This window comes from Orussus abietinus, unplaced genomic scaffold (assembly GCF_000612105.2).
Source record: "Orussus abietinus isolate OABI.00-Male unplaced genomic scaffold, Oabi_2.0 scaffold64, whole genome shotgun sequence".
NCBI classification, from domain to species: domain Eukaryota; kingdom Metazoa; phylum Arthropoda; class Insecta; order Hymenoptera; family Orussidae; genus Orussus; species Orussus abietinus.
In genome coordinates this window covers 512,314-537,343 of record NW_019394435.1, presented here as the reverse complement: position 1 = coordinate 537,343, position 25,030 = coordinate 512,314, and the positions used below count along the sequence as shown (strand labels likewise).

At 46.3% G+C, this 25,030-nt stretch overlaps 2 protein-coding genes across 4 annotated transcripts; both read left to right on the top strand.

Moving 5' to 3' along the window:
* The first annotated feature begins 7,353 nt into the window (after positions 1-7,353).
* LOC105697651 lies at positions 7,354-16,581 on the top strand. 3 transcript variants are annotated; one of them, XM_012421158.2, is made up of 4 exons: positions 7,354-7,941; positions 8,017-11,008; positions 11,243-12,599; positions 12,928-16,581. In XM_012421158.2, the coding sequence occupies exons 2-4, from the start codon at positions 8,177-8,179 to the stop codon at positions 16,131-16,133; spliced, it is 7,395 nt and encodes a 2,464-aa protein (XP_012276581.1). In that variant the 5' UTR covers positions 7,354-7,941; positions 8,017-8,176; the 3' UTR covers positions 16,134-16,581. The 3 variants fall into 3 exon arrangements, with proteins under 3 accessions (XP_012276581.1, XP_012276580.1, XP_012276579.1); XM_012421157.2 differs by having other exon boundaries at positions 8,017-12,599; positions 12,931-16,581; XM_012421156.2 differs by having other exon boundaries at positions 8,017-12,599.
* An 86-nt stretch (positions 16,582-16,667) lies between these two features.
* LOC105697652 lies at positions 16,668-20,528 on the top strand. Its single transcript, XM_012421159.1, has 6 exons — positions 16,668-17,178; positions 17,702-18,293; positions 18,405-18,854; positions 19,079-19,237; positions 19,464-20,281; positions 20,439-20,528. The coding sequence occupies exons 1-5, from the start codon at positions 17,050-17,052 to the stop codon at positions 19,655-19,657; spliced, it is 1,524 nt and encodes a 507-aa protein (XP_012276582.1). The 5' UTR covers positions 16,668-17,049; the 3' UTR covers positions 19,658-20,281; positions 20,439-20,528.
* The last annotated feature ends 4,502 nt before the right edge of the window (positions 20,529-25,030 follow it).

Sequence of the window (25,030 nt, the reverse complement as noted above, 5' to 3'; positions counted from 1 at the left end):
AGTTTCCAACGAGGCGACAGGTGTCCAATGCTGGCATTACGTAGGAATGTATCGAGAACAGTTATCCTGCGGCCCGAAGGACCTTTCCGAAGTAAAGGGTTCCACTCAAACCCAACATGGCCGATGGAGTGGAACCTTCCGCTCGAGTACGAGCTCCCAGGTCAAGGAACTTTATCGGCACCCTGCTCCACACGTAGCCTGGAAGACAAAAAAAAATATGTATTGTCAAGCAGAGTCAACAAAAATCACGGGACAATTTCGGGACGGTCCGATCGACGCTTCGGATTATCTGCGACTATCTGTCGGAGGGGGAAAAAAGCGAGGCCGAAAGATATCGACGCAGACGCTGTTACGTAAGAAGGGAATGCGGCCCCGGAGTGGGGTCCACTCGGGACCGTGACGAGATCTAAGAGCTCGGCATGTCTTTTTTGGACCTTTTGTTTTGGCAGCCTCGATGGCTGCCGTGATCCACAATGGCGGCCCACCAAGCTACCTCGGGCCCCTAGAATGACGCCGCTCGTTCACTCGCTCCCTATTTGACCGTCACTCTTGATACATAACACAAGACATACTCGGGAGGCGTATGGCCACCGATAGTCCGTGACAAAATTCTAAGAATCCCCGACTCCATGGAAAAGCGGCCGCTCAAAGTCTCGCGAGAACCGCTAATGACGTCCTGGTCTTCGGCCGAGCTCCTGAAAGAGAGAGATTTTAATTGAACGCTCGATTTTTAACGAGAATTTAGAGAATTCCAATGTATTCCTGGATGTTGGTTTTGTTACGTGTTACGTTTATACGCTGGTGAACGTTCCGGGCAGGCACTTTCCCAGAAGGAGACCAGCAGGTCAGAGATGTCGGACAGGGTTGGTTCACCTGCGGCGTGGTTGGCTCCACCTGTTTTGTTCGAAATTATGGGGAAAGCACTCCCTGCGAGATAGACCCCCGTGATTTATGGTGCACTAACTGCGCCGACCTGCAAGGAAGTAAGGTCGAAGTCATTTGCGCCGTTTTTACGTCCACACTTTCACGTTTCTTAGGTTTGGATGGTTTGTATGCCGTGTTTTTCGACCTGGGAAATGTAATTTAGGTTTAATAGATACTTAATGCAGGCAGGGATACGCATACCTCGTGAACGCCGTCATTTTCAAGCCTTAGATGTAGCTTATGTAATGTAATGTTATGTAAATATGACTTGGTACTTACAACCTTAAGTCTTAACGAGGACCGTTAACATGTTCTCGCTCGAGATTAAGCGTAATCGCTTAAGTGAGCCTTAATTCTAGTAGGATGGGAAATCGATTGCCAAGTCACATCACAAAAGAATATCGACAGGGCTCGACATTTAACCGGCAGCGGGAGCGGAAGACATCGTGTTTTCTCACATATAATTAGCAGAGCCCTCTCGTTATTTGCCAGCATCGTCACGCACCTGTGTATCCATTTCTGAAATTTCAATTAGACTACAGGAAATGCGCCCCGGCGAGACTTTCGGTTTATCGCAAACAATGCGCCCGGAAAAAAAAAAAAAGTAGACTTCGATAAGACAGACGCGAAAAATCACGCAACCGCCGTAGGAAGTAGCCGATATCGTAATCGTTACCTAGTAATGTATTTTTTTTTTCTGTCCGCATTTTCATACCGCATACGTTGATACATATAAATAGTTTCCCTCTTAACACACAATCCACTTAGCATATGCATGCGGAGCTTATTAAAATAAAGTCACCGCGTTTAGAGCGCCTCGATTAAGCGTCAGCATTTTTCCCACCACTGAAATTAATAAAATTATCATAATCAATCGCGCTTATAATCGGCTCGATAAATTCGATTTCTGCGTAGCCGCTTTTAGACTACCTTCATTTAAAAGGATTATGAAATCGCGATGACGAGTCATGACGTTTGCATTTTTTAGCGGTATTTCGTAAATGTCATGATTTCGGCATTTCGCGTAACGGTATGAAATGTCCTTAAAAAGCTCGCGCTGATTCTTTGGGTCGGAGATATTGTAAATCGACTAGTTTTAAATTCCAGTTTAATATTATCCTCCGGTGACGCGAGGTTTAAACTCGGTGAATATGTTTAGTCTTTTCGCCGCGAATAATTCTGACCACTAAACATTCAAGGAAACCGTAAATACTTGCGAAAGCTGTTACGTAGGAGCGCAAGGTAAAAAGGACCTCATCGACAAAGAAGAAGGACAAGATGACGATCATCCAATGGCTGTCATCTCCGTCGGTATGCGCACGCGTGACGTGAGTCTCTAAGGTAAAAAAGGAGGGAAGAAAAACCTCTCGACAGGCCTGCAAACAAAAATAATGGAGTCGAAGCAAGAGCGATTTGAATTTCCAATGAACGAAGAAACGCGTCGTCGAATAGAAAGCGGGGAAGAGGAAACTCACCCATAGTTCTAATTTAATAGTGGCGGCATGTCGTCATATTTCACGGGGAAAATTGCGTCCAAGTTTAAATTTCGTGCCGTGATATTTCACCATTCAGCGTTTAACAGTCGCTAAGCGACACTTTGTGTAAAAAGGAAGTTTCCAGCGAAGTTCAAACTTACTAGTTAACCCTGTACCATCCGATGTTTTCTTTCATGCCCTGAAAAAGAAAATGCACATATCATGAAATTAGCAAACATGCTAATTGATGCAGATTAACGATTAATTTACAATTTATGAACCGACTTCTTGGTTACAATGAAGTTATAATAATAAGGTTTTATGTAAGAATTTGGAAGGAGAAATAAACTTAAGTAATTTACATGTACGGACATGTGACTAAACAGTTACAGGGCGTTATGGAGCGTTAAATACTGAGGGTGAAAGGGTATCTCGGTGAAGAGTTAAAAACAAAAAAAGAAAAAAATAGAAAAATCGGAGAAAAATTCGTCAGACGTCCTTCACACATATACGTGAACAGATGCACATGCAATTAATGTTAAAGAGATTTACAACGGGAGGACGCGGTTGTACTCTACTAATCGATGCTGAGCGGGTCTCACAATGCAAGTGGCAGCTTTACAACCTGGTAATGCGATAAATGGCCGGGCACTCATGAATGTAAATATCCATTCTTCGCGAGCGGATCTGCAAAACGGACAGCTTAATCTGCAAAGCGCTTAATTTCCAATTTACTAAAATATTAAATATTCACCCTCGACCCTGAGGCTCTAAAAATGTCTTCCATTAAATTGCGGGTCTTGCACCGTTGTTGCTGGTATCCGCGTTGATCTCAACCAGGTCGAAACCTTTAGCATGTAAAATATTGTCCCGTTTAATGATGATCATTGCTAGATGTCCCATGGTTTGGATAATTCGACAGAGCAACCAAAAAACGGAGTGTCGCTGCTGATCGAATCCAGGTTGCTCTCGGTTGCAGCGTTGCGGCTCGTCTCCACGTTGATTTCAAGAAGGGTCCAAGCATCAAGCATCGAAAACATCTCCCCGTTTAACGGTTTCAGATGCAGACACCAAGATCCCGCGATGACCAGATCACCTCAGCCGATCATCTCGGATCATCGCCGGATGTCCCGCGGTTTGGCTAACTCGATCGAGCAACCAGAAAGCGGAGCGTTGCCGTTCGTCGAATCCGGGTTGCTCTCGGTCAGTTGCAGGACTCGAATATCCGGTTTGGAAGTGCTCGCAGCTTCATGACGCGTTACGTAAGGTGGTCATGCCGTGTCGATTGCGTTCGTACCTTCTCCTGGTCCGCGTCGGAGAGAGGCCAGGAGAAGGAAAGGTACCCACTTACGAATTCGCGAAATGACTCTTCGGGTGGAACCAAAAGTGTTTTTTTACGATTACGCATTTGCAGGCAAATCGCTCCCCTCGACGTGGCCGTTCGGTTCCCAAGGACGTGCACCAGGACCCATGGGAACGGGCGGTCCAGCTGACCAGATCGGGAATCAACGGACCGGTGGAGGATCGGTAATAGATTTGCGGTTACTTCTATCACAGGAATACTTGGAGAGAATGCCGGACGAGAGATCCTTCTTCGACGGTCATGGGGTATGAACATTCGGTCATGGCTGACCGTTCTTCTCCATGGATCCGAGGGATTATTTCGGGCCTGGCATGGCGTCCTCGCTGGAGAGGAGGTCCTTTTTAAAGAGCCGACAGCCAGTTAATGTCGAGGTCATCGGCCACCTTCGAAGACCCTGTAAAAGCCGGATAAGTATGTTAACGAGTTGCAGCCAATAACGCGGCCGGTACTCCCCTGGCCGCGGAAAAGTGAAATCGCAGATTCGACCTTATCGGTTAATCATTTATCGCGAAGGCGCATCCGATTTGACTTCTAAGCTCATTAGGGAAGGCCGAGCTTTCAAAGCTCTAGGTATCGGACCGGTCTTCAGGAATTTCTCCGGGAGGAGGGGAGCGACTGGTCGGAAGACTCGGCTCGATTCATGAATTCAAGAAGTGGAGGAATCCTCGAAAGCTCGGCCTCTACGATTGGGATCTGCCGTGGATGTGGGGAAATTCCTTAGGGGAAATTACGTCGCCTTAAATGACCCTCGGGATGATCGTATCGAGGAAACCCGGATATTTTAAGGGCCCCAGGGGGCGGCTCGTAACGAGTATGCCCGTTGAAACTGGACAAGGATTTTTATCCAACGAGAATTCGGGAATGAAAAAAGCTCCGCATCTCTCGATGCATGAAATATTCCGCAGGATTCTATTTTCTTCCACGGAGCGGCGGTCGAGACTAGACTTGGAAAGGCGAGGATTCGAGCGAGCGTCGTTCCCAGACGACTCCAGGCGCATTTGGCGATTCATTCCCAAGGCAGACTCGAGGATTTCATAATCGGCCATCGAGTGACTCGGGACAAATCGGCGATGGGTAATGCCTCGAAAGGCGGCGGCTATATCTCGGCGCGAATCGCGGGAGAGGCGGGCAAAGGAGGAGGCAGGAAGCCAGGATCTACGAAGAAGAGAGCGGGTCCTGTCGCGGAGGAGGGTATTACACTTCGGGCTGTAGGCAACGACGAGGACGAAGAAGTCGACGGAGTCGAGGAAGACGAAGTCGAAGAAGACGAGGAGGACGAAGAAGAAGAGGCGGCGAACGAGCGGCCTCGGTCGTGTATAAGAGATAGTGGTCGCTGACCCGCTCGGAACGTTGACTCCATGTAGTCAATCCCCTCTTTATATTTTGTTCCTCTCTGGCTTGCCTTACCTTACCTTATCTTGCCTCACCTTGCCGGTCTCGAGCCGGTACGCGGCCTAGCCTATCTTACGATCTACCTTCTCCGAGACTCCCCTCTCTCTTGGCCTCTCTTTCTCGCTCTCTTCACCCCCTCCGCGTCGCGCTTTCGGGCTGGGACCAAGTTTACCAGCGAATTACGCCTCGGACCCGAGTCAATTAGCGAATGCCTCCTATCGCCCGAAATTATTCTCGGCGGTGAACGTGGAGAGAAGTCCGGAGAGAGCCTCCTTGTCGCTCTCTTTATCCTTCCCCCGCGGGCTTTCGCGTTATGTCCTGCGGGAGCGGGTCTACATAGGAACCGTTCGCCTTCCTTTCGTCCTCCTTCTTTCTCCTTTTTCCTTTTAATTCGGGGAGATCTTATTTATGTACCTCGTGTCGCCCGAGGCTGTGTTACTTTTTGGATCTGCATGCTGGAATATATGTACCCCTGGTTACGACCAAATTCTCGTTATGTTGGATATACAGATATGCAGAGGGTATTTGGATTCTCGCGTTTACCTTAATGTCGCATTTTGATCGTCGACGCGGCAAGGATTCTATTTTTTGCTGCCTGTGGAAAATCACGGGCAACGGTTCATTGGATGCAATCACTGGTGTGGAGCTGTGCCTGTGGTCTGCGAACGATGGAGAAATAAATGTATATTTTACAGTTGCAAACGAGTGATTAGCCTACTCGGGTCGAGAAGCAATCTCGAAGAGGAATTCCCTCGGGGACACGATTTACGGATTTATTGCCTCAGATGGACTATTTACCGAACGTTTTGTAATTAAATATACGCAAAACTTGCCCACGCCTAGGAGTGGAGCAAGACTCATTCCGTTACAATGTTAATTCGAACTGAACCTTGCCGGACTGCTTCGGCCCCGAAATAAACGTTAACGTAATATGGAATGAAGTTATTGGTACTCGTGAGGTATTTATTGGAGAATATAATATCCGTGAACATTACTTACTCTGCAAAAGCTTTTGTACATTTCCTAAACACGACTAATATTACCTTTCTTTCGTATCGCAAAGCTCGAAATCCTGTTTTAAATGTCTACATCAAATATTTCAATTCATGAAGTACAGTTTTATCAAGGAGTCAAATGAGAAACTAATATCATTTATTCGAGGAGGCTTCTATTAGTGAAGTTTCATACCTTGTGTCTGAAAATTTCGCGGCTTGCATGGCGCACTTGTTTTTCCAATATGGCCGCCATCAGCCAATCAAGAAAAACCGTTGTTTAAAATCATTACAAGCGCCCTCTTTTCTCAGCTCCTTATGGAGGAATTAGGTTCAAGGAGCTAAGTGGCATTATACAGATTGTTGAGAGAATTTGTTTTTCAGTATAAATCAAGTTGTAATTTTATAAGGAGGTTCTAATGGTGTCTCAATTCATGGACCGTAGATAGCAGAAGAGCGTTCACATATTTCATATTTTGGATACGGTGCCACAGAAATGTTCTCGAATCAGCAGGTAACATCAGAACCTGTCGTGTATTTAGGAGTGGTTTATACTAATATGGATCAATTTCAGCGCGTCGCTGCTAGGTGGCGGGCTCATCGGAATATCGTGCAGAGATGAGTTGGGAGATTGCTCACGGGCAGGATCGTGCGATCTCATCCTGTGCTGCCCTCTGGTTTCGTACGTTAGCTTTCACCGTTTTTTGCCCCCAAGGGTGGCGCAAAGAATTTCTGATAGGGCTCGCGCACTCGCAATGGCGGTACCATCTACCAGTCGCCGTTGGCGGCTCACGTACTCGTGATGGTAATACCATGCGGCAGTTGACGGTGGTGGCTTACCTACGCTTACCAACACTGTTCGGTTTTTACGGTAAGGGAAGAACACCCGTGACGCTCCATTTGACGTTATCTTCTTATCTACTACTATTCCGTACATTGTTGAGAGTGCCGGAGGGTTGCCGAAGAGTGCTGGAGAGTTGCCGGTGAGTGCCGGAGAGAGCTGGAGAGTGCCGCAGTGAGCCGGAGAGTGCTGGAGAGTTGCCGGAGAGTGCCGAAGGTGTTGCGTCAACTGCCGCATGGTATTACCATCACGAGTACGTGAGCCGCCAACAGCGACTGGTAGATGGTACCGCCATCGCGAGTGCGCGAGCTCCTATCAGAAATTCGTTGCGCCGCCCTTGGGGGCAAAAAACGGTGAAAGCTAACGTACGAAACCAGAGGGCAGCACAGGATGCGATCGCACGATCCTGCCCGTGAGCAATCTCCCAACTCATCTCTGGTTCCTGTGATCCTCGGTAGAGCCGTTTAGCGAATGGGGTGGAATGTGAAGAACGTATTACGTGCAACGTTTGAATTAAAACCAACGAAATATTTTTCAGAGACCGACGGCTTTTTCATTCGTGAAGAGGGGAGGCTCCGTAGATAGACGTGACTTTTTCAGCCGGTTTCGAGCTTTTCAACTTCCGGTAACAGGGGTAACAGGTGTTAAGTGCACTAGCCGTCGACATTCTCCACTAGGGGGCAGCACAGGATGCGATAACGCGACCCTGCCCGTGAGCAATCTCCCAACGCATCTCTGCTTGTATCATGGTGCCACCAAAATAGTTCGTAGTATTCTTCCGTGATTGCGACTTTTTGTATGGCGTCGTGTTTGATTGTTCAAGATTATTTGAGGACAGTTTGCCGCATATACGTGAAAACCGGACTACTTGAAAGTGATAGGTCAAAATTTGGGAGCTAAGAATCGCTGTGACCAATTCAGGAATCGTGAGCGGACGGTGGAATGAAAGTTGAGGTTAGATCGCTTGACGCGATGTATCGCTACAAAAGCACGCCTATGCCACATTCTTATGTGCTTTTCTGGTTTCAGGTATATATTGTTTTGTAAACGTCATCTCTAACGGTCTGGTACAATGTAAAATACGGAATATTTTGATGCGAGCTAACATAGCTATCCGCAACAATGAGCAAGATCAAGTGATGGTCTCGACCGCGTTTGTTGTTCGGATATTCACGAGGACGTTATCAAAATGTCTCGTACAACTCCTCTGCTTAAACCTAGAAAATCCAGGAATGTCTCTGCATTGATGTCAGGTAATCAGTCGATCGAAAGCTCTCTTCAATCTGCAAGTTCCGATAACCAGTTCGAGCAGCATAGGGATATCGAGAATGCAATAACCAAAACTTGTTCCAAACAAGTAACTAGTGATAAATATGAAAAGTGTACATTGCCCAGTGTCGATAATACAGTAGATCCTGCTGATAGTAAAAAGGGAAACTTGACTCAGAATTTGACGAGTCAGATCGAGAATGCTCAGGTAATGACCGAAAGTTGCACAGCTTCAGATGATTTCCCATTGAGCGACGGTTCAGGCAATTTCGCATTGAAGGAATCATTGGGAGTAAACTTAGTCGATCAGATTCCAAAAAACGAATCCTCTGTTCCCTATAAAAGAAATTCAAATGAAACATCTAAATTATTAAAGCATGACGATAATGAGGAATCAATTGAAGACGTCCAAAAACTTGTTAAAACACCAAACTTATCAGCAGAGGATGAATCGAATATAAGATTGATTAAACAGGCTGATTCGTCAGCGGTTGAGGAGCTAGAAAGACATTTGGATAAGATTCATTCAAAGCCCATTTCAGAATTATCGTCCAACGTTACCGAAGAAAAAACTAATGAGTTAACGAAAAAATATGATATTGAGCAATTGCAATTGAATGTATGTTCACCTGTTGTGAGACTTGAACGCATTGATGTTTTTCAACAAATGAATAAGAAAACCAGTAGTCCTAGTGATAATAGTAAAATAAAGCCATTAAAAGAGCAAATGAACGAACCTGTTTCAAAAACTTTAATGTCCATAAATAGCAATGCACTGAATTCAGTTCAACCATTGTCATTGATTGAATCAGGATTATCTGGGGAAGTGTCGGAAAGTTTGACATCTGGCGAGGTGTGTAAGCCATCGCACAACCTTTGCAGTCAAGGCAATTTATCACTTGTCCCAGTATCGGAGAAAGCTACAAGCATATTTCCAAATATTTTGACTGCAGAAATAAAGAACACCTGCGATTCAAGTAACTGGAAAGCAGATTGTGTAGCATGTAAAGAAATTTTTATGGACAGGCTTGAGCTGCACAAACATGCGACTCTTTCACATCCTGATACCCAGATACTATTCTGTGATGTATGTGGTGAAACATTCCTTCATAAGAAGGTTCTTCAAGAACATAAGAAAGTAGTGCACGATGTTGGAAATCCAGAAGAAGAGGAAATTCTTACTAAACAAGAACAAATCGAGGGTCTTCTGAAGAAACAAAAACGAATCATGACACCAAGCATAATACCAACCTTGGACACCTGTACTGATTTATTAATGGATGCAGAACCTATTCCAGTGTCGTCTTTAAATTCTTCCAACGTAACAAACAATTTAAGATCGACCACTTTTTCAATGGATAGACATTGCGAGGGGATTAAGACGGTCAAACATACTTCCTCATTAAGTTCTGTAAAAATGACAAATTTGGCGAGCAAGTTAACAAATAAGCTGCAACAAAGTAAGTCAAATCCAAGCAAGGTTCAAATGCATAGAAATGTCTCACGGAAAAGACCAGTTTTGTCGAATAAGAATTTATTCCATGAGAAGTACCCATTAAGGCTGAAGCCTAAATTTAAAGTAAGTGATATTAAATCGATCAAACCTGAAGTTAAAGCAGAGGAAGCTTCACAACCAAAACCTGAACCAGAAGTTCGCCGTAAGAGGGGGAGACCACGTAAAATTCGACCGGAAGACAATACTCAGACAAAGCAACCGGAGAGCAATATTCAGTTAAAGGAGCCAGATGTAAAACTTGAATCTGTTAGTAAAGTTGATGATATAGAAGTTGATAATAATTTAAGTGACTTGGCTATAATAGCGTCAACATCTGTTGCTTCATCGTTTTCCGCAACAGGCTTTATGAGACTAAAGAGGATAAAACGGTTAGTAGTTCCCTTAACAAGAATCGATGATCTGTACAACGCTTCGCTATCGAAAGAGGAAGGTAACGTCGTACATAAGGAAACAAAAGATAAACTTCAAAAAAGCAAGGATGACGCACCTAATATAGAAGCGATGGAGAATTCGACAGGTATCGGTGATGTCGAAGCATCTGAAATTGTTACGAGCAAGGAGAAGGCAATCACCAGACTGGAAAATTTAACTACTAAATCAGTAAAACAAGATAAAGTAAAAAAATTGACAAGATTTGCAGCCAGAAAAGTTATTTTGGAATCTACCGAGAATAAAATCAACAAAGCAGGACCCAGTGGAAAACAAAGAGGGTCGAAAGATGATACGAATAATGAACTTGGTGAAGCTACACCAAACGAAGGACCCGAAGAGACGGGTCCAGGGTTCAAAGAAAATTTGCAAAATGTAACGAAACCTGCAGAGAACCTTGATCCAGGTCAAAAAGCAAAATCTGCAAGAAAACCCAGTTTACAGTCCAAACCGAAGTCTGACAGCAAGGTAGATTTACAAAGTGCTGTAGGAGTTGAAGAAAAGTGCGCGGAAAAATCTGAAACCCAAGAATCTCATTCCCAAGAGTTGCCCAAAATGGAGCAGCATAAAGTAAAGAAGCCCAATTCACCGAGTTTGAACCCCAAAGAAAATTCAGATTCACCGAAAACGCTCGAAGGGAAATTAGATTCGCAACGTACGAAGAAGTCTGAACAAAGGTCAAACTCAACAATTACGAGCAAATCCGGAGAAAATTCAAACTTGTCGAGTTCCGAGGTAGCTTCAAAAACTATTCAGCAGGGAGAGTGCAATGACGAGGTGATAGAGCTCACCCTCGAGAAGGGCCAAGTGAGTAATCCCGATATAAAGAACTCCATGAAATCCGCTCGAAAGAGAAGATTCAAACTCTCGGATTTTCGCTACGACGGCCCTTCGACGGCGAAGGTAGTTGCAAAACACCTGGTGCCCACGACTGACACGACAAAATCCATAGTGCAGAATTTGAAAGAAGGAACCTCTCCGAAAACTGCCGACGAGGCAGAGAATTCAGGTTCCAACCCTATCAAACTATGTTGTTTTCAGGCCATCGCACCTGCAGGCGGCAACGCAGGTGCAGCGAAAACGAAGCAAACCGCCCAGAAGACCTCATACAGCAAATCGCTTTGCGATCTGTGCAGAGCGATGGAATACTTGAAAAAAACCATCCCATGTCCTTTTACGTCCGGGATCCAGAGAGCAGGTCGGAGCGTTAAGTGTCCTCTCTGCAACCTGCACTTTATATCGCTGTACTTCCTCGAGATGCACATCGAGAACATGCACTCGGGCATCTGCACCTGCAAGCCGAAGCACGTCGAGCAGTACCCGTCCAAACCGGCCCCGAAGAAAAATTTCGCACTAGGCAAGGAATTCCCGTTCGTCTGTCGCTACTGTCCCAGGAAGTTCGACTTCATGGTGGAGTTCAATAGACACATCGTGTTGGAGCACAACGACACCGTGAACCTGGCGATCAACCCCAGGCTGAACCCCTTGAACGACGAGGTGAAACGGCCAGCATCGCCGGATACGAAGAATCCTGCGAAAAGGAGCAAGACTTTGGCGGAGGCGCTGGATCCCTCCGAGGTCCCGAGGATTCAGAAGGCCGGAGAGAGTGCGGACACCCCCTTGAAATGTTACAGGAAGGGTTCGACCAAGCTGTTGAAGTCGACGTCGTCTAAGGTCAAATCCTCTAAGGAAGACAATTCGCTGTCCTGTGCGAATACCGGGAATTCCGACGTGGACTTATACGACAAGGTCTGCGGCATATGCAACATCCGGTTCATGCGGCTGAAGGACTACGAGGACCACGTTAACTCGGAGCACGACGACAAGACATTGCCGTTCCCCACGAATTTCTGCACGTTTGACAATCTGTCTTCTTCTGACGGGCCAGAGAAGATGGCCAAGCTGTTGGACGCCCGTGATGCGAGTAAATTTTTCGAAAGGCCGGGAGACCTCGTTGGGTCCATCGTAGGGATCCAGGATTCCGTCCTGAGGCTGCAGAGTCTGAAGACGAACTCTAAGGATGGCGTTGGCTTGGAGGTCACCCCCTTGAAAGTGGGCAAAGTTGTCTCGGCGTTGAGCAAAGGGAGCGAAGGGTTGTATGCGACTGCGAGCTTGCAGGGGGCCAGCATAGCAAAGTCAGTCCACAAAGTTTACTCCTGTTCGGTCTGTAAAGACGTCTTCTTGGACGCAAAGACCCTCTCGAAGCACCAGTCGGATGCGCATCCTGCCGACAACTCGTTTGTCTGCGATATTTGCTTAAAGGACTGTAAGCAGCAGTCGGCATTCCTGGTACACAAGTTTAAGCACAGAGAGCCCAGATTGCCACCCGTTACGTCTCTTGCGAGTACCGGGGATACTTTACATTTGTCCGAGAAGAAAGACGATTTTCCTAAGCAGGGTATGTATGTAGTTTCATCTAGGAAAATCCCAAGCAATGAACCTTGATTAGCCTTTCGTTGATTCGGTTGCTCTGGATAGATCGATCGTGTCGCAAAGTATTCTCCTAATTTTATCTGGAATATTTTGTGACGTCTTCGCTGGTAAGGAAAATGTTGAAAGTACGGACTAATTCGTGCAAGGCGAGGAAAGATTTCGGTTGAGTTAGGTGTGGCATTCTGGATGTAAGAGAATGAAACTGGATAAATGGAGACTTATTAGGGGATCGATCGTTGATCGCGAAATATGTATTTCCGGGCGTGTTTCTAATGTCGGGAATTCTGTTTCAGCAGAGAGTCCTCCGAAGCCGAAGATGCTCCCATGCGTAGAGACGAGTCCTCGCAAGGAAAAAGAAGACTCCGGGAAGAAGCTTAGTCCAACGAAAAAGAACGATCCCTCCACTTCGCCGCAGGTGAACGAAGCAGCGAGCAAGAATTCGAAGGAGAGCGTTAAGAACGAGGCAGAGGGATCGAAGAAACCGAAAGCTTCCTCTGCTTCTTCCGAAAATGATAGCGGGATCAGTCAGGATAATTTAGCGGACCTTGACTGCGGAGTCAGAATAAATAAGGAAGAGCCTAACGAGTCCGCGCAGCAAGTCGTTAGTCAAGAACTGAATTTAATCAAGGAGGAGACGGCTTCGATTAAGGAGGAGAAAGTCGATAAGAAGGAAAAGAAAACGATGGAATGTGCAGTGGTGAGGAAACCCAATTCGAGGCCTAGAGCGGAACCCGAAAAGAAACCTCAACCGGACGTCTTGAAGAGGAAGATCGAAGAAATCATGAAGTCGGAGCCCGATAAGAAGAGCAAACTCGAAGACGACTTGGAGAGATTGATCGCCGAATTGACCGGAGAGATCGATGACACGGAAAATTCGAACGACGGCAGTATTTCGGAGAAGAAGTCGGACGTCGATAACGAGGTCGACGCCAAAACCTTCTCGAAGGAGACCTCCAAGGACAAGGATGTGCCGTGCAACATGTGCGACAAAAGCTGCCTCTCGGAGAAGGACCTGAACGAGCACAAGTTCTTCATACACGACGAGAACATGGAAGAGTCCGAGCTCAGCGATCTATTGACTTCGAATTCGGATAGCAAGACAAACGAAATGCCGAGGGAGAAACGGATGAAGACGGAGAAGGTTGAGTCGAAAGAGAAGACGAAGAGCGCGACGGTCGAGTCGAAGGAGAAGATGAAAAGCGCGACGGTAGAGCCGAAGGAGAAGACGAAGAGCGCGACGGTCGAGTCGAAGGAGAAGATGAAAAACGCGACGGTAGAGCCGAAGGAGAAGACGAAGAGTGCGACGGTCGAGTCGAAGGAGAAGATGAAAAGCGCGACGGTAGAGCCGAAGGAGAAGACGAAGAGCGCGACGGTCGAGTCGAAGGAGAAGACGAAGAGCGCGACGGTCGAGTCGAAGGAGAAGACGAAGAGCGCGACGGTCGAGTCGAAGGAGAAGACGAAGAGCGCGACGGTCGAGTCGAAGAAGATGAAGAACGCGATGGCCGAGCCGAAAAAGAAGACGAAGAGCGCGACGGTCGAGGCGAAACGAGAAGCGAGGGCGGACGTCGCGTCGCCGGTCTCGTCGGAAAAAGGGACGGCGAGGGAGATGGAGTTCATTATAACCCACGAGAAGGGCCCGAGCAAAGTATTATCCGTGGAGGAGCAGGAAGCCATGTTGGAAGAATTCGCCGAGATGTCCAGCAAGAAGGTGTGGCACTGCAGGAGGTGCTCGCAGACCTTCAAGAATTTGCTATGCTTCGCGCGTCACATGTTCTACGTCCACAAGGACGACTCTCTGATCCACGAGTGCGAAAACTGCAAGAAGTTGCTGACCACCACGGCCATGGTGAACGTCCACATATGCTGCAAGGTGGACGATTACATGTGCGGACCGTGCAACCAGATCTTCTCGACCGGGTCGGAGCTGAGGATTCACAACACCGAGAAGCACTACGAGGTCCCTGGCCCACACGTCTGCGACATCTGTCGCAGGAATTTCATGACGATCTGGATGTTGCACAAGCACAAGTGCATCAAACACTGGTCTCAGCTGTGCGCGACGATCCCGGCGATGGCTAAGTTGGAGCCGATGGGAGACCTCAGCACCGACATCAAAATGAACGCCCTGTTCTCCAGGATCCCCTCACCGTTCGGAAAGTACAGCACGAAGATGAAGTCGCTACTGTCCTACATTGCGCTGAAAGAGACGGAGAAGCCCAAACTCCTCGACGAGAGTCGACGCCAATATTCGTCCCCCTACACGTCCAGGATTATTCCGGTGGATCCGGGAAAGTTACCTCGGGTGACGAGCAACATCAAGATCTCGTCGGACGCGGAGAAGAAACAATGCCCCGGGAATCCGTACCCTGAAGAGTGCAACCTAAATTGTCCACTGTGCAATCAGATCTGCCTGACGAGGGCTGGACTGAAGATCCACCTCTCCAGACGACATCACACCTCGGCCGAACTCTGCATGTTCTGCAACACGCTCATCATCTCCGCGGCGATGAACAGACACATTTTGGACCACATAAGGGACGACAATAAGCCCGATAAGGATGACGACTCCATCGACGAAGAGCTCAGCGTGGAAGAGTGTACCGAGCAGATTTTGAAGAGGCTGGGAAGACCGTATCTGCGAGCGCTCTGTCAGTACCAGCTCCTTAACACCTCTAACCGCAAGGAGGTTATTTCCTGCCCCGGGTGCACCAAGAAATTTGGGAACTGCCATTACTTCAGGGTCCACTTTTTGTGGACCCACGACGACCTCTGCGTACTATGCCGCAAGCAGTTCGAGATCGTCAACAAGGCCGTTGAACACAAGGCGGTGGCGCATGGCTCCTTGGGGAATTATCTTTGGGCTGCGGAGAAGATCATCAGGATCCTCATCAGGTCTGGCAAGTGCGGGGAGAACTTGAAAGAATTCGTTGCTATGCTAGATCAAGTGGAACCGGAGAACCAGCCGGGGACGGAGGCTGAACAGCCCCAGCAGGAAGAGGCGGTTGCTGAAGAAATAGCTATCGCTTGTCCCGCGTCTCGAAATTCGACCGAGAAGGATCGGAAAGGTTGCAAAACCGATTGTCAACCGGCGGACGCATTCAAGGCCGACGACAACACTCTGCAGAGAGACCAGGTCGCAGAGATATTCGGATCGTCCGATGACGATGCCGATGACTCCGCTTTCTTGTACATGCCCGAAGAGTTCACCAGCAAGAATTCCCCGAGAAAAGGCGAAGAGCAGCTTCAGGAAGCTGGGGAATCCTCAATTCAGGAGGGCGCGGACGTTTTGGAGAACCCTGAAGAGGACAACGCGATGGAGGATGACTCTCAGTTAGTGCTGATCGTCACCGATGAGGATCTTGCTCGGTTTAAGGGCGACGACAGGGGCCTGGCCGAGCATATACATTTGTCGTGCCCCGTTCTCAGTGTCGAGGACATCATGGGGATGTTGGTCGAGTATAGGAAGGACCCTGATACCGCTCTAAGGACTGAGACTTAATGAGACTTCTCGCTGAGAAAACTCGGAGAGAATACTTGAACCGTTGGGAACTGTTAAGGACTCGAAGGGGGAATCTCGAGGGTACATTCGGGAACCTCCGGTTCTCGAAAGATCCGGTTACGGATTTTTATGTTTTATATTGTATCGCGGGGGCGCGTTAAAACTTTATTTTTCCTCCTTGTACATGATGACTCTAGATGATAATGCGTGTTGGAAATCACTTTCATACCACCTAAGCACCTGTTACGGTAGAATCGTAGGCTTTAAAAAAGTATCTATGTATACACATGTATCGTCGCGTCGATTTCTAATGTTCGTTGCTAAACCAGGGCCAGTTAAGAAAATGAATGCTTATGATAAACCGTGCTTTTCTTTAAAAGTAAGACGCCACACTAGGACAGAAAGGTGTATAATAACTACATGAATAAACCAGTAAATTGTGCGGTAACGACTTTTGCGAGGATTTCGCGATATCTCTTCCCCCAAGATCTCTTAAGACCCTTCTTTATGTCATGATACATTAAAGGAACTACAAATAGAATTAAACCTTCCGCTCGATATTACCCTAGAGTTTCTTATGGGGAGGAGACTGGCTGATAAGATCTCATTATTTTTGCACTGGTTTCTACGCAATATCGCTTTCATTCTCGGCGCGCAGGTAGAATGACTCAATGATGCTTGCGTTGACTTTGTCGAGAGTGAGAGACGACAATGCGATATAGATTCGTCGATCAAGCTTAAGGACGCGTCTGTAGATATTCTCTCGAAGTATCTGAATTCTGAACTCGGCGAGTATTGTCCAGTGAAGTATCGGGAGCGCTTATCTGTGCCAAAGGTAGATACCAAGAAGTGGATTCTCCCCGCTATCTACTCGGCTCGTCGACTCGTTTCCAAGCTAGTATCGCCCTAACATGCGATGGTAAGGTATTCCCTTTTGCAAAGGCCGGCAATGTCGGCATGGTCGTTTGTACCACGACAAATCAGGACCATCTTTGTCTTCGCGGTGGTCGTCTTCGTGGTCTTCCTTATCACGGCGCAGTCGTCGGTAAGTCGGATCGTTCCTCGTCACTTCGTTCGTTTCACCTCTTCCCGGAAAGATCTAGCAACATTAGTAAAAATCGTATCAATGACTCCTTAACTCCAAGTGATTCGCTCCGAAATGCACGAGAAGGTTCTAACGATCGAGATAACGCGATATTTTTGCCATACCTGAAGATGCACCTTGCGATTGTAGATTATACGCAGATTTATATTAAAGTATTTAATTTGTAAGCGTAGTTTAGTTGTTCAAGAGTATGGTATACTCGACTCAAGGTGTTATGAAAGTGCCATATATATATGCCAAAATTTTTTTTGCTTATCCGGAATAAATACATTTTTTTTTCGAGACATGAAACCTCGCGAGTTTCAAGACCTTCGTCAGGACCTCGTGTTACAGTTTCAAGTTTTTTCAGAGCATCCCTTCTGGAGAAATGTTTTATAAATATTTTCACTTTTTGGTACATATATGTCTATATGACACTTTTATAACACCTTAAAGTGTACATTTGAGAATCCCTCGATTTCAGAGAAATGCAAAATTCGCCGAGCTGCACATCCTCCAAGGAACTGTGGTCGACATCTTCGATTTGGAGATCAAGTATATTTCGGCCAGTCGATCCGGAAATCGGGACACGTGGTTCCCGACAGGAGTTCCCGAGGGACACGTGTATTCTGCCTACGTGGACATTCGACCGGAAGTCATCCTGGGGTATAGGCACCAGAATTCCAAATGGGAACAGACATGGGCCGAGATCAGGATCATCGCGATCCTGCCTCTTGACAGAGCAGATTTGCCTTTGACATGTCATTACAAATACAGGACTAGGGGGTCTGAAACGGAAATTCGAAGCCGCCTCGCTGCCAAGATAAAGGCAATCGGAGAACATTGGGACCTCGAGTACGCGGCATTCTTCGTCCTCTGCGATTTGACACTGTCTATGGACCTGAATTACGAGACATTGTATCATCGGAGTCATTTGCCAGTCTCGGTTAGTCTAGGGGAAGCGAACAAGGACTATGGGAAACCGGACTTGGTGCCATTCGTCGACATAAACTACCCCAAGAGGAGGATCAGCAGGATCAGCGACTTCGATAAGTTCCTGGCCGTCTGTATGCCCGGTAACATTGACGATAAAGAATGTTTACGAGAAATTTATAGCTCCTTTATTTTCTTTCCTTGTGGTATTACGAAATGTCGATAATTCTAATTTTTCTTCATTTTCCTCGCAGTTCTGCACAATACGTACGACGAGCCCTTGCGCCTGATCGAGTTCTTCGAGTATTACTCGATGATGGGAGCGGAACAGTTTATGGTGTACAATAGCTCGGTGTCGGAAAGGGTGAATCGAGTTCTGGAGGTCTATGCGAGTCGTGGAACGGCTACTGTAATGCAATGGCAGCTTCCGGATATATATGAATACGAGAAGACTCTTAGAGGCGAAGGGGACTATGCGGCCCTGAACGACTGTTTTTACAGGAGTTCTTTCCACGAAGGATACGAGTATGTCGCCCATGTGGGCGTGGGGGACTTCATTGTACCCAGGGTTCACAAGAACTTGAAAGAGATGATGTTCTACTTGGATCCGCACAGGTCGAAGGGCTTGCGCAACCAGTATGCGGCTTTTGTCTTCAGGAACGTCTTCTATACGATGTACGACGACGTATCGCCGAGAGACCCCAGTAAGGACTCCTCGCTCTGAAATAGACCTTTTAAGACGCGGTGATCACATTTAGACGTCACTAGATCCGACTTACTTTTACCAATTGGTCTTAATTGCCGAAGAACACCGAACTTCTCTAACTAGAACCCTAAACCCAACCAAGTCTTGCGGCTCGATGAGACGATTTCAATATTCCTGGCTTCCCGCTACATTTATAGAACCGTCATCTATTTATTATTTCAGAGTCCCCATATCTCGTTTCGCAAGCCAAGACAACGCGGCGGCGTAAATTCGACGAAGCCGGTATCGGGAGTAGATATATCGTTCGCAGTAAGGACGCAATCGAGCTGGGGAAATATAGTGTTCAGGAATTTCGAAGAGGCGTCTCCATGTTCTCCAGAAGTGAGTTCCCGAAGAGGGTACCGATTGTTTATATATATTTTTTTTTTCATGCCCACTAATTATGCGTCCGGTTTAACCCTAAGCCGAAGTGTACCCGGAACCGACGCAGCAAGCAAAGTTAAATTAGTTTCCAAGCTTCCTTGCTTTGACAGGGAGACAATTCAGAGCTTGCGGCCCTCTTCGTCTACGCGTCGTGATTTAATTCTCATCGATATTGCGATTCCAGGTTACGACGAGCTCGTGGTCGACCCTGATTTGGCGTTGACTCATCGTTACAGTGGCTGCGAAGCTGAAGAAACTGGTTGTTACTTGAAACCGACCACGATCGACGAAACGGCTCCCAAGTTTTCGAAAAAATTGGAGCAAAGGGTCACGGAAACTTGCGGGATCGTCTTCGGCACCTCTTCGTGTACTCCGTGACATCATTAAGCCTAGTCGATCATATCGCATGTGTATATTACGTAGATTTTTTAATACGCTTTTCTATATATCGAGATATGCCAAATGCGAGGCATAATGAGGAGCTCTTCAGGGTCCCGCGAAATTCCCGCAAACGCGAGACGCCACAGTGAAGGGATTAATTGTATACTTTAATTTGTAAATGTAATCATTACATTTTGGTTATTTGGTTATATACGCGCTTTGGATTTTTTCTCAACGCCTGGTCATAGGGTAGAAAAAGGAGCATTGTTAACTAGAACTGAATTTTTAAAGAACGCCTATCTCTTCGGTAAGTCGAATGTATTCATTTGAAATGTCGCTCACGCTTTGGCTTTTCGAAGTCCGCGACGAATTCCGGGCGCCATTCGACCTCGGGGAACATTAAATGGATTCTTTTGCATTAAGAGATCTTGGAAAGGGGCGGCCTTCTTAATCCTCGTTTTTAATCCCTTAGGTTCAAGGTCGGAGGGAGAATAGAGAACAATTTCCCGTCTGCAAGCGTTTAATGAGAAGCGGTTCATTAGAACCTTCTCGTTTGTCTTTATTAGGCTTACTTGCTTCTACCTTGGCGGACCTTTCGAGCAAATTCAAGAAGAGATTATGGTAACAATATTTATATTTAACACCTTGAATTATATTAGAAAGATTCCGAGGGAACGTTTAAGTTCTTATATAAAAGTGTCGAATGTCGAGGTCAAGGATGTACTATTGGAGATGATTTTTTTTGACATGTATGTAACGTTATTCCTTTATTTTTCAGTGTGGTCATCCTCAAGGTGAAATCAAGCTCTGCTATTTTTTGTTGTTGTAATGAATATATTGCGAAATAAATAATTTTATGTTTAACGAGGACAGAGTGTCCCACATTTTGGAAAATGTATTTCCGTTAGGGATTACAAACAACTCGCTGTCGCATTTAGGTCTAAGGGTGGCGGTGACGTTTTTGAGGAATAGGCACCCACCCTTCGCAATAACTCATCCCCCTTTTATCCCCTTCCGGCGAGGTGTCGGAGAGGAATCATTTTCCGAGAAGAAAAAATTCATACGCTTGCTCCTGCTTGCCACGAGGTCCTCTTTCCGCGGAGATTATGCAAATTGCTCTCCTTTGTTAAGGAAAAGAGATGGCGGCCGTCTCGATCGAAGGAATTGATCCAATTCGTTCCGTGAGTTATTTCCGCGATCCCCTCGGAGATTTTATCGTCCCACGGGATTTTATAGCCGCGGCATTTTGCGGAATTTTTAAGCCAACTCCATCGCGAGGGGACATGCAGTTATTACGTAAGTGCATGTATAGGTATGCAGTTCCTGCAGAAACTTTGAATTGCGCGTCCAAGATGGCGGAGACTTAGTAAAGGCAGTTCGACGATACCCCTGGGGAGGATTCCAGTAAATTTCAGTCCTAGTAAATTGACAAATACGAAGATTAAGGCGGTCGATACTCCTCTTTGTTAGTAGAACTCGAGGCATTGGAACGTAACGACAAAAATCCCACCACACCGGATTAAATACGAAAGGGGTAGTAGACATTTTGAGACACGCCAGCGAGTTTTGAAGAAATAAAATGTGCAGTTCTGGCATGGTCGTAACATACGATTCTAACTTCTAAATTTCTTCTCCCTCGTACCGCAAAGTCAGAAAACTTTCGGGATATTCCTGAAAATGTGCATTATCCTGGGGAATTACTTTTACAATGTAACCGTTGTTACCTTTACCCCAGGAAGGGGATCGCACTAAGCTCCGAAACGATTGCATAATGGTTTCTGGAACGACTCCATTTATTTTTTAATTATTTCCCCTTTCAAATAGAACGAGTATGCAATCGTCCCCTTTTCCAGCCGAGGCGGAACATTTCCGAAAAGCGCATTCAATGGAAAAATTTCAGGCAAAATTGGATTCAACGGAAGTGAGTTGGAATTCTCGAGCCGAGTATCCATTTTTCCTGCAGCCTCCTCCCGGGGAAATCAACTTCTTCGAGTTCTCCTCGAAGAAGAGGAACTTCTGGGTCACTCGGGAAAATGGATTTCTTCACATCGGTATGCGATTTAAAATACGATCGGCAAGTCTGGATGGACTTCGTTAGCAAAGTTGTTCGCCAACTCCGCTCGACCAGGAGCTTTTCCGCTTAGAGGCTTAAGTTCCGCACGCGGAAACGCCGCCTCGGGTCTAGTGAATTATTCGCTCAGGGTATTCCTGGGTGCCCGCGATTGTGACAATTTTCTGTCAGGAATGAAATTAATTGGACCGTGTTTGGGAATCCGGATAAATGTGTGATACGCCCGGAATGCGCATCCTCGGATCGTAGGTCGTCGTTTTGCTAGCTTTTGGATCTGCTGGCGAAGTGATTTTTTTTTTTAATCCGAAATATCAGGGGATTGCCAAGCGTTCGAGACGTAGGGAGCTCTGTCCGAAGAGACTGCAAGAGTCGAAGAGGCTATATGCCGAAGAGGACTACCACGATGGCGTTCCGTTCTTTCGGACAGCCATCCTTTTTTGGCCACGTTGAAAGATGTTGAAAGATATTAAACGGTGTTTGTTATCACAAAGATGAGTTGGGAGGAGAGACGAGGTGGATTCCTGAATTGGGTTGCCATTGGGGGGTATCAGGTGGTAAGGGCGTTAGCCGTCTACATCCTCCACCGGGGAACGACACAGGACGCGATCTCGCGACCCTGCCCGTGAGCAATGTCCCAACTCATATCTGACGGCACCTTTTACGACAGGGACGTCAGAGCGACACTTTGGTAGCGATTCAGGGGAAAAAATAATTGGGAAAGTTTGTTTTCCGCGGCGGAGATCGTTACGCCCTGGGAAAAGCTCCCATCCAATCTCCAATCTCGAGTCCGAGCTTTTCTCTCGTTGTTCGTTGCTGGACGTGCCTCGGGAATCTGGGAATTGGGAGAGGAAGCGAGATAGGAAGGGTCTTTCTTGACATGCTAAATTATTGCGGGTGTATTTGTGCCACGTATCCTGAGCCTAGGTTGAGTTCTTCTCTAACGAGCATGGCGAGTGGGAAAATATTTGGGGGATATAATCGAGTCAAGGAACTCCAGAGTGATCGCATTAGCGATAAAGACGCTCAGTTGAGGGCTGAGGATCTATCGGATCTGCTCTTATTTATTCGCTAATATAATTCCTCGATATAATTCACTAATACAATTATTTCTCCCCGTCACCTATGAGGGGAACACAGACATAAAGTGTTAGGCGAAGCGTTTAAGAATTCCGCAGTTTATCTCCCGCCATCCATGTCATCGGAATTAAACCAGCGAGTACTTTGTATACTTGGAAAATGTTTAATAACGTTTTATAAATTTCAGTCAGAGTGGGCTCATTAAGTGATACCCGACGATATCGGGCAAAACGTTCGGCTTTAATAAAACTCGTCGAGCCGGTCTCTTTCATTTGCGAAGAGCTCTGTATCCACTTGTGCTAAATGAAAACGACCACTTTCTATTGCGTTCAATTATAATTGATGTTCATCTCAATTGCTGACATTTGTCTCCAGTATTTGGGCTAATATTACGTGGCGTTGTCTCTGTTCCAAAATTACGGCGACGTATCTGCGGTGTCTAAGAGGTTCGCAAAAATTAAAAAAAATAAAAAAAGAGAGGCCATAGTGTCGAGTCGAAGCGACATTTTCGAATGGTCGTTCATTAAGGAGTTTCACCGAATTCCCATCGGCGGTTCTTCGCGGGGGGTCTTAACGGCCGTTATCGGAAAACGGCAATGGCCTGCAATACCACCACCGTGAATTCCAGGATGAACTTTCTGCCCAGGGAATTATCAAAGTGGAGGCGAGTGGATGGGGTTGACCGAATCGGGACATTTTTGAGAAATTCCCGGAGTTAGCAAACTCGGTCCAGCACCTCCCAGGATGTTCGCGAAACTCGCCTAAAAAGAGGACATTTTCCCACGATACGGCAAACTTCTGTCTCCATAGATTGCTCTGGGAAACGTAATCAGTTCCTCTTTCTTTTCTTTTTCCGACAAAAACGGAATTACGTCTCCGCAAGAAGAAAGCGAGAATTCAACGACGTAGAGAAATCCTCGCGAGGAATTTCAACTAAAGCCGCACTTTTTGAATGAAACGCTTTTCAATGAGCGTTGATATCGAGTTACTGGCTATTTTTTAATTATTCTTGATATGTTTATTATAATTCAGTATTAGGATTATCATCGAGTAGGGCGAAATCGACGCATAGAGGCAACGTCGGGTCTTTAAGCCTTTAAGCCATCGCACCTCACGGGATTATACCGAATGAATATTTAATGATTACTCGGGCTGATAAAAGCAGTTTTTCCGCTTTACGAGTCACCCACGTGGGAACTTTATTCGCGTATCGACTTCGCGTGAAAAATGCTCCTAGATTATCTTTCGTTAACGACACTGACGCCAGATTACAAACGCCCGATATTTGGAGAACTCTCAAGGGAGGAGTGAAATCGCTCGGCTGATTTTCAGTATTTTTATCGGGTTGGATTTGTAAAATCAAATCATAAGAAATAGTGAAGCCTGTTGAGGTTGGATCTTCGAGAAAGCTGGTCGCTTTTCGCGTTATCTTTCGCCGCTGGCAGAAATGATGGGTATTTTTGGACCAGATTCGTATGTCGAGAGATTTCGACCCTTCTCCCAGATCTTCAGGGTGGAGATAAATATTTATACGTGCGTTTACTCGGCAAAAATTTGCGGTTTCCTTCGCGGGCGGGTCCGCAAACGGAGTATTCGTATGTAAATGTCCCTGGCCGCAGGCGAGGAGTTCATTGTGCCGATCGAGTCGTCCTCTGATGAAATGTCATTCATGGATCCTGAGAGATAAGGTAAATGGACGTCTCGTATATGTCAACATTTAAAAAAAATATTTATACATAGAGAAATATTGCTGGAATAAAGTGTTCCCGGATTTTTTTACTCAAGCCGTGTAAAAAGAAAAAATCCCGACGAAACTCTTCGCTTTGAGTCCTAATTTTATTCAGAATTTAGCTTTAATTGCGTATGGAAAATAGATCGGGGAATAAGCCGTCTACTTAGCCCGGGTTATTACTGGATGGTACTTAAGAAGTAGAGTCATTCTCGAGAAATGGCGAGACGATGTTTAATATTCGACAGGCCTGCCGTGCCTTTTAAGGCGGCTCTTCGAAAAGGAACTTTGCGCTCTCTTAACGAAACTGGCTTCACCCACGCACCGAGGATCCGGAGGATATTTTTATGCAAATTGTTTAACTTCGTGGCGATTATTTAATGCGCTGCCTTTTACGACCATCAAGTTTTTTACCAGTCGGCTGGAATTACGACTAAAACACCCAGTCTTCGGCGGTACTTTAAATGAAGAGGTCTTATGCTTAAATCGATGC